The sequence below is a fragment of the Anser brachyrhynchus genome (genome assembly GCF_964034855.1).
Source record: "Anser brachyrhynchus genome assembly, chromosome: 10".
Taxonomy (NCBI): Eukaryota; Metazoa; Chordata; class Aves; order Anseriformes; family Anatidae; genus Anser; species Anser brachyrhynchus.
In genome coordinates this window covers 592,890-604,710 of record NC_137705.1, presented here as the reverse complement: position 1 = coordinate 604,710, position 11,821 = coordinate 592,890, and the positions used below count along the sequence as shown (strand labels likewise).

Sequence of the window (11,821 nt, the reverse complement as noted above, 5' to 3'; positions counted from 1 at the left end):
GGGAGGGTAATGTTCTCCTTCAGGTATGTACCAAATCAGCCGTGAAATCAATGCTGCCAGCTCATCAGGAACAGCTACTGCCTGTAAGCGAGTCTAATAAATCTACCCAGTAGGTACCTTCTTACTTTAACCTAAGATTTCTTCCTGTCCTGGGAGCCGGTTTGACTCCTTGGCTCGGGGAAAGGGTCTTCATAGGGCACAGGAAAATACAGTTCTAGTTTTGTCTTGAAGACAGTTTGTTATTTCTTCTCTCCTACCAAAACATAGGTCCAATGATGTCTATATGGAAGAGATACATTCACTGCCTGGGTAACTGAGGATATGTATGATACAATTAGTCTGACGACATACGCTGACTCCCACGGAACAGCACGCCAGGAGTTCCTTTTTCCACCTACATTTGCAACGCGGCATTCCAGCTTAAACATGTCTGCAATGCCAACTACCAGGATACCTACGGTCTGTTTCTACTGGGTAAAAGTCACTGATTTCAGACAGAAAGGGAGAAAAATGACAGGATACATGGTTGAAAAACAGATCTCTCATCTCACAGTCACTCAAAAGGCTTTGAAACATACAGGAGCTTTCTACAGCCAAGGGCTGACCAGAGTGAGCGCTGAAGTACTTCGATGCCCTGAAAGCCCTTCGGAGTTGTGCCGGCAGCAGTTCTCTTCTGTCCCAGCGAGTGCTGAGCAGAGGCCGTCCCCGCGGTGTGTTCCCACTGAAAGCAACTGCAGCGCTCTCGTGGGGGTTCAGCGAACGGCGCAGTGCCAGCGGCAGCTGACACACCCGCACCCCGACACGCCGACACCCCCGCACACAGCCCCTGCCGTTCCGGTTGCACAGGACAGCCCCTGGCGGGGCACCTCTCAGCTCAAGGTTTACTAAAAGCCTCAGCGCGGGTGCAGGCAGGGCGCTCGGCGGGCCGCCTCCCCACAGAGGGTTTGCCCGGGCCCCCCGTACGACGCCGCTCCCTGCGCCGCCGCCACAGCCCGCGCCACGCAGCGCTGCCCTGAGCGGCTCCGTCCCTGCCACGAAACCCCCGCTGACACAAGGTGCCGGCCGCAGCTCCGTACGGGCCCGGCCGGCTGTCAGCAGGGCGCTCCGCCGCACCGCGCTCACGGCACCGGCCGGCCCCCGGGGCGGCACGCGGCGGGGCGGGGCCTCGGCGGGGCGGGGCCTCGGCGGGGCGGGGCCTCGGCGGGGCGGGGCCTCGCGACGCTCGGGGGCGGGGCCTCGGGGAGGGCATCTGGGGGGCGGGGCCTCGGGGGCGGGGCCTCGGGGGCGGGTGGCCCCGCCCCTCCCGGCCCTGCCCGCCGCCCAGCAGGGGGCGCTGCCGCCTCGGCCGCGGCCCGGAAGCGGAAGCAAACGCGGCAGCGGGGCGGCCCCGCGGGGCAGCGCGTGCCGGCGGCGGGCATGGCGGAGGCGGGCCCCGCCGGGGAGAGCCCGGCCGAGGAGGCCGCGGCCGTCATCGGCGCCACCGTGCCCACCGGGTTCGAGGCGACGGCGGCAGCGGAGGTGCAGGAGAAGCTGGGCTCCGCCTCGCGGGTCAGCAAGGACCGCGGCAAGATCTATTTCGCCGTGCCGGCCCGCTGCCTGCCGCAGGTGCGTGCGGGCGCCGGGTGCCCCGTGCCCGGCGCTGCCCGGCGCTGCCCGAGGCGGCGAGGCCGAGGCCCTGGCAGGCGGTCGGTGCCCGCGGCTCCCTTCCGCGCGCCCGGCCCCCGCCCCGTCAGCGAGCGGGGCAGGCGGGGGGCGGCGGGGGGCGGCGGGCACCACGGGGGGCCGCGCGTGGGCGGCGGGGCGCGGTAACGGCCCGCCCGGCCTCTCCTTCCCTCCAGGTCCATCGCCTGAGATCGGTGGATAACTTATTTGTCGTGGTTCAGGAGTTCAAAGACTACCAGTTTAAGGAAAGCAAGGTGAGTTACGGGCTTTCCTCAGCCGGTTACGGGTCTCGCGGTGTTAACGCAGCTTGTGGAGTGTCAGAGAGGTTTGTGCGGTTTGTGCTTTAGGAACGAGGGTTTTTTTCCTTGTTGGCTTTAAAAGCGAAGCACAGGCACCTCACCTGGTGGAACCGCTTCAGGTGGGTGTGCTGCATGGGGAACACCTGGGAAGAGAGCAGGTGCAGTGTTCTAGGGCATACCTAGACAGGATGATGAAGGGTCACCTGGATTTCTTAATGTAGCGTTAACTGCATATTTGACAAGACAGATGATGAAATGCTGTGGGTCCTTTGACTCAGAATACAACTTAGTTCAGTTGTGGCAAAAATAACACAAAAAGCTGCAAGCTTTGCTTAAACATGCAGCAGGTTACATGTTTAAGAGACTAATTCAAGCAAGTTAGAAAAAGGATGTTTTTTAAGGGGGGGAATGTCTTTGTGGTACAACTCCTTTTGTCTTTTAAAGGAAGATGCTCTAAAGGATTTGGAAGATTTGGTTAAGAAACTGCCTTGGACTGATCCTTTGAAAGTTTGGGAGCTGAACAACAGCTTAAAAAAGAAAAAGACAAAACGCAAAAAACACAATCAGCAGAGTTCTGCAAGCAAAGAAAAGTTGAATGATGATGGAGAAGAGGAAAGAACAGATCAAAAAGATGCTAGTGAGCAGGAGGACTGTGCCCAAGCCACAGAACCGGCTAGCGGCCAGGGGACAGAGGAGACAGAAGAGACGGGAGCGGAATCACAAAACGGGGGCGATGACACCGAACAGCCAGAGGCTAAAGACGAACTGCACGGCGGTTCTGGGGGTGAGACCAAGGCTGGCGATGGCAAGAAAGGCGAAGGAGACGCGAAGGTGTTGAAGTTCCGCGTTACCTGCAATAGAGCAGGAGACAAGCACAGTTTTACATCGAACGAGGCTGCCAGAGACTTCGGCGGAGCTGTGCAAGAGCACTTCCAGTGGAAAGCTGACATGACCAACTTTGATGTAGAGGTATTGTCCAGTGCCTTGGAAATAGCTACACTTCTATTTTAAAGGTTCCTTCATAATTCTCATTCTTAGAGAGTTCCAAAATAACATTCAAAAGATGATGGTGGAACTAAAAGCTGGTAGTGCTGAAAACACGGCCTCCTCAGAAGCATGAATTTCACTGACACACTGTGTACGTCCTCACAGCCCACCGCTTGCTACTGCTTTGGTTATCCCTAGCGATAATCTCTTTTGCGTCCCCATGTGGACGCCTCTCCTCTTGGTTTCCCCTTTGCTCTGCAAACACTTTAGACTCGTCCTCAAGTTAACTGATGAACATCGCTAAACCCGAAGCGGGTGAGTTGGTGTTCAAATGCTTTCTCCTCTCCCTCAGCTACACCAAAAGCTCTAACACTGAATTTTGCCGCCTCCTACGGAGTTAGCGCCCGTTCATGTTAAGTGCAGTGTAGGTGGCGTTCTGCTTTACTTTCACCTGCATAAAATGTTTGCTTAATCCACTGTTTTATATCAGTGTGAGCTAACAGAAGATAACTCCATCTAGAAGCTGTAGTTTTATGGTTGAAGGGGACAAGGGTTAGACTAGTTGTCCAGTGTTTCTTTCCTTTGGTAGGGAAAGCAGAGCTTTGGAAAGGAGGTCCAACAGACGTAGTCCACCAGTGTTCTGAGAGGCAGAAAAAGTAAAAGTCTGTAGTGCAAGCCTTGCTAAGGGCTGGTGCCTTTTCCTGTAATAGTTTTCACCTTCCAAATCCATATGGTAGGGGGAACCAGAAGTGTGATTATTTCTTTTTATTGCTGCCTTCCAAATGCAGCACTGTGACCTGCAGGACTTACCTTACTTGACCCCCATACTTATAAAACAATTTTTTTTAAACATCAGCATAATGTTTACAGTGCTTTTTGAAGTCTTGTGTGAATGAGGAAAGCTCCGTGGTGTGCTTTGTCCTCATTACAAACAGTGCATTGTTTTTCTTTCGAGAACGCTCTTATGTGTGTATTTCCCAGTTTTATGTGAACCACGGGTGCCACTTTCAACCTTCACCAGGTGTGCTACGGGAAACTTCTGTTACTCCTGACATTTAGTTCAAGTTTTTTCTTTAGGTTCTCCTGAATATTCACAATAATGAAGTAGTTGTGGGCATTGCATTAACTGAAGAGAGTCTTCACAGAAGAAATATTACACATTTTGGACCCACAACTCTTCGTTCAACTCTCGCTTATGGCATGCTTAGGTCAGTGTAATTACATAGTCTTACATTAGTCTCGGTTAATTAAGTCATTCTGTATCAGAAATTAGATACCTTATTCCTCCACACTGCTTCCTCAAATGTAATTTCTGTTAACTCTTATTTAAAAATAAATTTTAAAAAAGTCCAGAAACATTGGTTGTTTTTCAGCTTAGAAAAGTAAATGTTTGCTGTGATCCATTAGCCAGTTCTGGTAACTACTGATCACAACATTCTTAAAAGTATTTCACTGCACCTATATATTTTGCACATATAAAATGCTAATTATCAAATGGAAATAATAATCAGAAGTTGTTTTGTTAGAAGGGCAGAACTGGAGTGATTAAAAGAGTTTAGGTTTCTTTCAGTGCAAAAAAATCATGTTTTTAAGACTTTTCTCAAAGTACCTTTTTTTTCTGCTCTTCAGACTCTGTGATCCACAGCCAACGGATATCATCGTTGATCCCATGTGTGGTACGGGTGCAATACCAATCGAGGTGATTCTTCCGTTATTTTTTTAACGTAATAAAACTCGAGACAGTATCTGCAACTGAATAATCCGTGTAAGTTTTATAGGTAATAACTGAATAGCCAACTACAAAAGCATCTCAGCAACTTTTCAGCTACAAATACGCTTTTTGTAAATGTTTTCATTTTCCTTCCCAAAGCTATAGCAGGAGGAAACTAAATCCAAGTGTTTTGAGCTTTTAAGGTGCACAATACCTAGAACAAATATCTGTTACAGAATTTTAAAATCATTGACGTCTTCAAATTGCTTGGTCGTATTCTGCAATATTTTATTTTTGTGTATGCATGTATTTTAAAAGCAAGCTCTGTTGATGCTAAAGTTGCTCTTTATCAATATTTTCCTCCAGGGAGCTATGGAGTGGCCTAGTTGCTACCACATTGCTGGTGATAACAACCCACAAGCTGTAAAGAGAGCAGCAAACAACATCTGCTCTTTACTAAAGAAAAATGAAAATAAGGAGAGGTGAGAAGAGTACAAGTGATTTTCTTTTCCTGTAGCGTAGCGTTGTTTGTTGGTAAATCTATTTTGCATCGATTTTCTTGGCTATATTTTCGCATTTATTCTTTAGCTAGTATTATAGACCTCAATTTACGCATATGCTCAGTAAAGCATGTCTGAGATGAATGTCTTTGCACTTGCAGCAGTACCTCCGTGGGCATACCCTTGGACATCATTCAGTGGGATATTTGCAATCTCCCTTTGCGGACTGGTTCTGTGGATGTTATTGTGACAGACATGCCTTTTGGAAAGAGGTGAGGTGTCGTGGTTAAACGTGCTGTGTGTAACTGTCACACTGGCATGCGTTTGCGTGTCCAGGGTTAGGGTTCTCTCTAGTTACTTAACTGGACCTAATTAAGAAGTATTGATTTACTCTAAATTAAAAGAGCAGGTTGGAATCGATGGTAAATGTGGTCAGAAATGAACTAATGCGTGTCTGAAAGACCAGCTGCAGTTAACGATTTTTCAACAGTCACAAGGGAGACCTTGGTCTATGTTATAGGATAGGGTCAAAGAAGAAGAACTGGGATCTCTATCCAGCCTGCCTCATGGAGATGGGCCGGATCTGCACGCCAGGGACGGGTAGAGCTGCGCTGCTTACGCAGGACAAGAAATGCTTTGCCAAGGTATGTTCTCTGTGACAAACCTTACAAGTAAATCAAACCTACTTGCACGGGATAACCTATTGAGGAAAAATGTAAGCTTACTTCACTATGGAAGGTAATCTGGTTTTAGAGAGATAATTAGTAGCATTTCAACACAGTTTTAGACCTGAAGAATTTGACTTTGTTTTCAGATGTGATTTGGGATAACCAAAAATAATGTCTAAACCAAATTTATCCTTACTGTCATGTCTTGGAGAAACCGCCACCGTTCTCCTGTTGTCTTTTTGATTGTAGGCCTTGTCAAGAATGGGACACATCTGGCGCAAGAGTCAAACTGTGTGGGTGAATGTAGGGGGGCTTCATGCTGCAGTGTATCTTCTGAAGCGCACCTGGGAAAGAGCAGAAATAAGAAGATCATTCTGGTAACCCGTGTGGAAGAAGACAGCAGACACCTGCAGAATATCTTGAATAGCAGTGCAGTAAAGGAGACACCTGAGAGTATGGCTGTCTGTCAAATCCTAAGACGAAAACAACATACGCAGAAATTCTGTAACATGAACATTGAACCAGGGGTCAAATTGAGAACTGCCAGTTGTACTGTGTTCTGGAACCACTTTTAGATCATCTCTTTCCACCCTGCCACCCAAACTGAAATTCAGTAGTGGTATATTAATAGTGCTTTCTTTTGCCTGAGTCTTCTCTACTATGTCTGTTGTATTTTTTCAGTTAAACGTTTATTTTCTCTGCTTACAGTAGAAAATACGTTGAGGTGTCCTTGGAGGTAACAGCTAATTTTTCTTCCTCAAACTGTAGAAATTATACATGTATCTTAAAATGATTAACAGCACTACTAAGCCTGTTACCTTGAAGGGTTTAGAGGTAGCATCTCTTTATTGTAGGATGTTTCCAGTTCAATGTCTTTTAATTTATACCATTGCCCAAATGTAAACTAAGATAATGTTTTTTATATTCTGGTAAGAAAATACTAATTACTAAACAGTATGCTGATGCTGCTGTTTGCGTTCATACCTGTTACTTCAACCTAGCGCTAGTTATTAGTGTCTGATTCATGTTTTAATGTACCACTGCTGTGGGTGACGGAGGTACCACATGCAGCCTTAGCAAACTGTAGTTACTATTTGAGAACAGAGATACTTTTAGGAATTACATTAAAAAGTTCACGTTTTCAATGTCTACTGTAGACACATCGAGGTGGCAATATGTTTAAATTTATTAGATGACTTAAACTGCTGTAGATATGCCACTGTATTTACAAAAATACATTATCTGTTCAATAAATTGAAGTTGCAGATATAGTTTCTTCTCTGATTGTACTGTGATTTCTCAGTCGGCTTAATCTTTGCTCATCAGAGGCTGAAAACACGAGTTACCAGTTTGTCACTTTCTTTCAAGTGTATTCATTGCTAATGATACGTGCTTAGAGGCAGATTGACAAGTATTGAAGTTTTAGAAGTTTGGCATAGGAAGTAAGTCTGACTTGTGTTCTCTTTCTGGTCTCTGCCCTGTGAAGGATGATGCGGCCCTTTATTTACGCACATTTGCCTTTTTGGATGCGGTACTGCTGGCAGTGTCAGTTTAATCCTTTCCAGCATCGGTGCGGAGGCAATGCGGGCGGCTGTCGCGTGAGGCGAGGCGGCTGCGTGACCCCTGCTGCGGCAGCGAGCCTTACACCTTAACCCGGGCGTACGGCACCCTTGAAACGCACTAGTTCCTTGGTTGGTTGTAGTTTGATATTCCTTAAAGGAAAAAGGAGCACAGTAACCTCCTGGGCTTTAACACCGTGCGTTTTGCAGGTGTTTGTTTCCTTGCCTCAGGATCGGAGCAAGGTGGGCGGAACGCCAGCCGTCCCTTCGGGCCCCGGGGAGGCAGCTCGCGCTCCGGGCTTCAAGCCGCGCCCTCTGCGAGTTCAGCTCGGGGGCCGTGACGCCGCGGGGGGGTTGGAGCCGCCACCGGAGCTGGGAGCCGAGGCCGAGACGGCGCCGCCCTCCGCCCTGCCCGCACCGAGCGGCGCCGCCTCAGGGCGCTGCGGGCCCGCCCCGCGCCGCGCCTGCGCCTCCCCGCCCGCTCCCGGCGCCGCGCATGCGCCTCGCGTGGTGCTGCGGCGGGGGCTCGGCGATGCCGGGGCCGGGCCCGGGGCCGGCGGGGGGCGGGCTGCGCTCCGCCAACACGCGCGAGCTGTCCGAGGTGGTCTTCAACAACCGCAGCCCCCGCTGCGTGCTGCCCGTCTGGGTGGACTTCGAGGGCCGGCCGCGCTCCTACCCCGTGCTGCGGCCGCGCACCGGGCGGGTCATGCACAGCTACCGCGGTGGGTGCGCGGGGACGGGACGGGGCCGGGCGGCGGGCCGGGGCCGGGGCCGGGACCGGGACCGGGGGCTGCGGGCGGGCCGGGCCGGGCCGGGCGGGGGCTGGAGCTCGGTCCCGGTCGCGGAGCCGCGCCGCTCGTGACCGCGGCCCTGAGGCAGCGCCCCGCCGTCCCGCAGGGCACCTGTGGCTGTTCCGCGACGCGGGGACCAACGACGGGCTCCTGGTCAACCAGCAGGAGCTGTTCGTGGCCGCGCCCGACGTCAGCAAGGCGGACATCACCCTGCCAGGTAGGGGGCAGCGCCGCACGGCACGGCACGGGCGGGTCTGGGGCCGGGCGGCGTCGGGCTGCGGTGTGAGGGCCTAGCGAGAGGTGAGGTGCTCGAACAGCCATAAAAGCTGCCCCAAAAAGGGAAGGGATCACGAGGATTCCTGTGTCACGGCTTTGCTTTGAACAGAGCTGCTGACAGACCTCCCGGTTTAGAGATTTCTCACCGCTTGTGACAGCTTTCAGAAGACGCCTTGTGATAGCAAACAACAAACCCTTTTCCTCTCCTGTACTTCTGAATAAAACTACCACGCTTTACTGTCTGTATTCGCGCGCTTGTAAAAATAACGTCTGTCTTTAACAGACTGTTTGAGGTAGCTAATGAGAGGCCTAGCGACAGGGTTGCGTTTGTTTTTGTTCTGTCTTTCTTTACCTCAGTGTTCACCCTGAAAGAGAGATGTCTCCAGGTAGTTCGCAGTCTGGTCAAACCGGTGGACTACAGGAAACTGGACATTGTTCGGTCGTTATATGAAGATCTGGAAGATCACCCAGATATTAAGAAGGATCTTCAGCGGCTGTCTCTGGAGAGAAGCGAAACATTAAGGAATGAAATTCTAGAATAAAATGGACATTATTCATTCTAGACCATTTAAACAGCAAACCACGGAGTTAAAGCAGGATTAGTCACCATGAAACATGCCAAGAGCAAATGTCCGCATTTTAAGTTCTGAAACAAACTCAGACAAATTGTAGAAAACTTGCTATGATGGTAAGTCAGATTCAAAAGACTAAACAGGATGTAAAAGTGTGCCGGGTTCGTGAGGGTTCAGTTCTGCTCTTAGCTGAGCGTATTGCAGACCCATGACTCCAAAGGCCTTGCGTGCACGAAGCTCAGAGATGTTTACTTTGGACTATTTCAGAACATTCCATAGTGGCATAAGATCAGGCCGTCTGTTCGGAGAATACACGTGCAGTTCACCTTTCTCTGTATTAGAAAGGAAGTTGCATCAAGGATTAATTTAATTAGGACTCTAAAAAGCGGCAGACCAACACCAGTTTTGCTTGAACACTTGGGTTTTGGTGGAATTTCACTCTCTTGCGCTTACGTTAAGTTTGCCTTTGAATCACAAAGCGTGGGGTGTGTTTGTGTGAGAGCTTCCACCATCACCTTCTGAGGGCCTGACCGAAACTTCTGTGTTGGTGGAAAGATGACGTGTAAACTCCTGGTTTTTATTCTCTGCCTCTTACCTTTGTAAAGGTTTCCGTAAAACCCTGTTGTGTCAACTGAGGCTGACAAAGTTTTACACAGGAAATGCCTTCAATGCCTTATTTGTCCTTCATTATTGAATTCTTGCCTAGTTTATCTCTCTAGGTGATCCAGCCTTGGCAGCCATATAGACTGGATCTTAGTTTTGGGACCCCTTTTTCTTCTGCACCACCATACCTGCACCCACAGCTTCCCATACGTGTATCAGGTAGCGTTCACAGCAGGTAGATGCTTTGAGCCCTGCCCTTCCCCATCGCAGGGCAGTTGTTCGTGTCACAGCGAGAGGCCTCCCTGGGGAGCACAGCCGTTCGGGTTGCTCGTGCCTCCCCAGGAACAGCTGGTAGGCTGCAGCAGCTCACGCAGGCCTATTGCTAGTTCCTCTCAAACAGGTCCGTGCTTTTATTGCAGCCTGGAGGAGTAGATAAAAAGTTCCCTTGCCTATATTCTGTTCCCCCATACCTCAATTTAAATGTGCATTTGTGCAAGTATGTGCACGTAATTCAAAGCAGCATTGGTTTTAGCAGATACACAAGCTGCCCACCAAGCAGCAGATGCAGGTGCTGTTCAGTGTTCAGAGAAGCAGACTGATGAGAGATCATAGCAGGCCGTTTCTGTGGCATAAGCTTCTTTTTAGTTACATATTCTAAAAAATACAGTTGTGAAACTGACGGAGAATATCAATGTATTATGTAAGTATGAAATGTCTCCCCTTCTTGTAGACTTGTTTTTTTTACTTAAGTGTATGAACTGATCTTTGTCATAAAATATAAATGCACATTTATGTTTTGACTCTAATTCTATCAGATAATTTCACAGTGCTTGTGACTATATACTTGTGTTCCTGAAATGCTCCTGAAAGTCATTGTGGTTGATGAGTAAGAGATTTTCCTGTTGAAAAACTATGAAATACTTTTTTTTTCCAGCCTAGTCTATAGCAGGTGCATAAATGCTATATTGAGAATTTGGGGTCATTAAAGAACTCTTATTGATAAAGTCCATTAAAAACAGCGAACATGTTATAGATAAACTGGAGAAATGCTCACTGTATGCAAGGAAGTGTTTTTCTTCTGTTTCGGAGTCCTCCTGTAGGACAGAATAAAGAAGACCAGAGAAAACCCCTGCTGGCTACAACACGTGGGCACACGAGTGGAGCCTCCCACCAGTAACTCAGCTAGATTAGCAATGAGTGAAAGTTGCATTTACTTCTGACAACGACATGAGAAACTCGGGTGGTTTTTGTTCCGATTCATAGCATTGTTTCATTTGAGTCACCAGAGCAGCGGCAATCTGGGGGAAGCGAGGATCAGAACTGAAAGTTCCAGCTCAACACAAGTGCCAAACGCGGTGGGAAAACGATACTGCAGGCTTCTGCAGGAAGCACGGGTCACAGGTGAACATGGAAAATGATGGAGAAATACCAAATTAATCTGACATTAGTGTTCAAGAGTTCAGGGAGAGCACACAGCAGTACAGACAGCCTCATTGTTTGGAAGAGAAGGCTACAAAATGGGAATATATAGGGTCACGCTTGTCTCAGTTTGAGGAGGTAATTTTCAGTTCCCTTGTGAAACATTTTGCTGCAGGTAATGATTAGAACCAAAAAGAAGCCATAAACACAGTTAAATGAGTTTTAAACAAAAGCACACAAACTTTATACCTTTTTTTTAAACCCTCATTTTCCAACGTGACAACCCACAAGACTTCAGGTTTTTTTTCCTTTTGTCCCCTCAGTACCCAGGGAAAGAAGCACCGTTCCTGTCTCTTCCTGCTTCTGTCCGGCTCCCCGCAACGCGGATTTCTCTGCCTCGCGTCTCACATCTCAGCAGAGGCGTTCTGCTCGGCTGGGGGAATCCGGGTGTGGGAGGGAGAGGGGCAGGCAATGGCCGAGCTAACAGATCTGGCTCTTAGTGTTGAAATACTGTTGCCGGAACAGCTCAGTAACAAAACATTACCTTCACGGTATGGTATTTTAAATAACAACACGCTTCGGATTTGTTTTTGTCTTTCGACATTGTATCTACCTTTGCGTCACATTTTCCTTGGCACGCGGGGGGCAAGAAGTTCCGGACTTTAGCGGCACCCGGGGTGGCGATGCCCGAGGCACGGGGCGCAGCAGCCGCCGGCCCCGAGGCCTGTCCCAACGCCCGGCCCCAGGGCGGGAGGCAGCCGCGGGCCCGGAGCC

General features: G+C 49.4%; 2 protein-coding genes and 1 long non-coding RNA gene across 5 annotated transcripts; 2 read left to right on the top strand and 1 right to left on the bottom strand.

Annotated features, from left to right (window-relative positions):
- The first annotated feature begins 1,352 nt into the window (after positions 1-1,352).
- On the top strand, positions 1,353-7,098 carry THUMPD3 (THUMP domain 3 tRNA guanosine methyltransferase). Its single transcript, XM_080605548.1, has 9 exons — positions 1,353-1,605; positions 1,839-1,916; positions 2,406-2,930; positions 4,026-4,156; positions 4,578-4,647; positions 5,026-5,141; positions 5,321-5,431; positions 5,680-5,803; positions 6,077-7,098. The coding sequence occupies exons 1-9, from the start codon at positions 1,417-1,419 to the stop codon at positions 6,206-6,208; spliced, it is 1,476 nt and encodes a 491-aa protein (XP_080461674.1). The 5' UTR covers positions 1,353-1,416; the 3' UTR covers positions 6,209-7,098.
- A 754-nt stretch (positions 7,099-7,852) lies between these two features.
- On the top strand, positions 7,853-11,679 carry VHL (von Hippel-Lindau tumor suppressor). 3 transcript variants are annotated; one of them, XM_080605551.1, is made up of 3 exons: positions 7,853-8,108; positions 8,284-8,394; positions 11,371-11,679. In XM_080605551.1, exons 1-3 carry the CDS (start codon positions 7,883-7,885, stop codon positions 11,529-11,531), a joined length of 498 nt encoding a protein of 165 aa, XP_080461677.1. In that variant the 5' UTR covers positions 7,853-7,882; the 3' UTR covers positions 11,532-11,679. The 3 variants fall into 3 exon arrangements, with proteins under 3 accessions (XP_080461677.1, XP_080461678.1, XP_080461679.1); XM_080605552.1 differs by lacking the exon at positions 11,371-11,679 and adding an exon at positions 8,840-10,431 and having other exon boundaries at positions 7,855-8,108; XM_080605553.1 differs by lacking the exon at positions 11,371-11,679 and adding an exon at positions 8,811-10,431 and having other exon boundaries at positions 7,896-8,108.
- On the bottom strand, positions 8,808-11,792 carry LOC308200226. The gene is made up of 2 exons (XR_013955337.1): positions 11,661-11,792; positions 8,808-11,007 (listed from the first exon to the last, which is right to left on the bottom strand). It is a non-coding gene; the product is annotated as an uncharacterized lncRNA (long non-coding RNA).
- Between the last annotated feature and the right edge of the window lie 29 nt (positions 11,793-11,821).

Coding starts and splice junctions, on each gene's coding strand:
- THUMPD3 (XM_080605548.1), top strand. CDS start 1,417: ATGGCGGAGGCGGGCCCCGCCGGGGAGAGCCCGGCCGAGGAGGCCGCG. Junction 1,917..2,405: donor ACCAGTTTAAGGAAAGCAAG/GTGAGTTACGGG, acceptor TGTCTTTTAAAG/GAAGATGCTCTAAAGGATTT. Junction 4,648..5,025: donor CGGGTGCAATACCAATCGAG/GTGATTCTTCCG, acceptor ATTTTCCTCCAG/GGAGCTATGGAGTGGCCTAG.
- VHL (XM_080605551.1), top strand. CDS start 7,883: ATGCGCCTCGCGTGGTGCTGCGGCGGGGGCTCGGCGATGCCGGGGCCG. Junction 8,109..8,283: donor GGTCATGCACAGCTACCGCG/GTGGGTGCGCGG, acceptor GCCGTCCCGCAG/GGCACCTGTGGCTGTTCCGC. Junction 8,395..11,370: donor GGCGGACATCACCCTGCCAG/GTAGGGGGCAGC, acceptor TTGTCCCCTCAG/TACCCAGGGAAAGAAGCACC.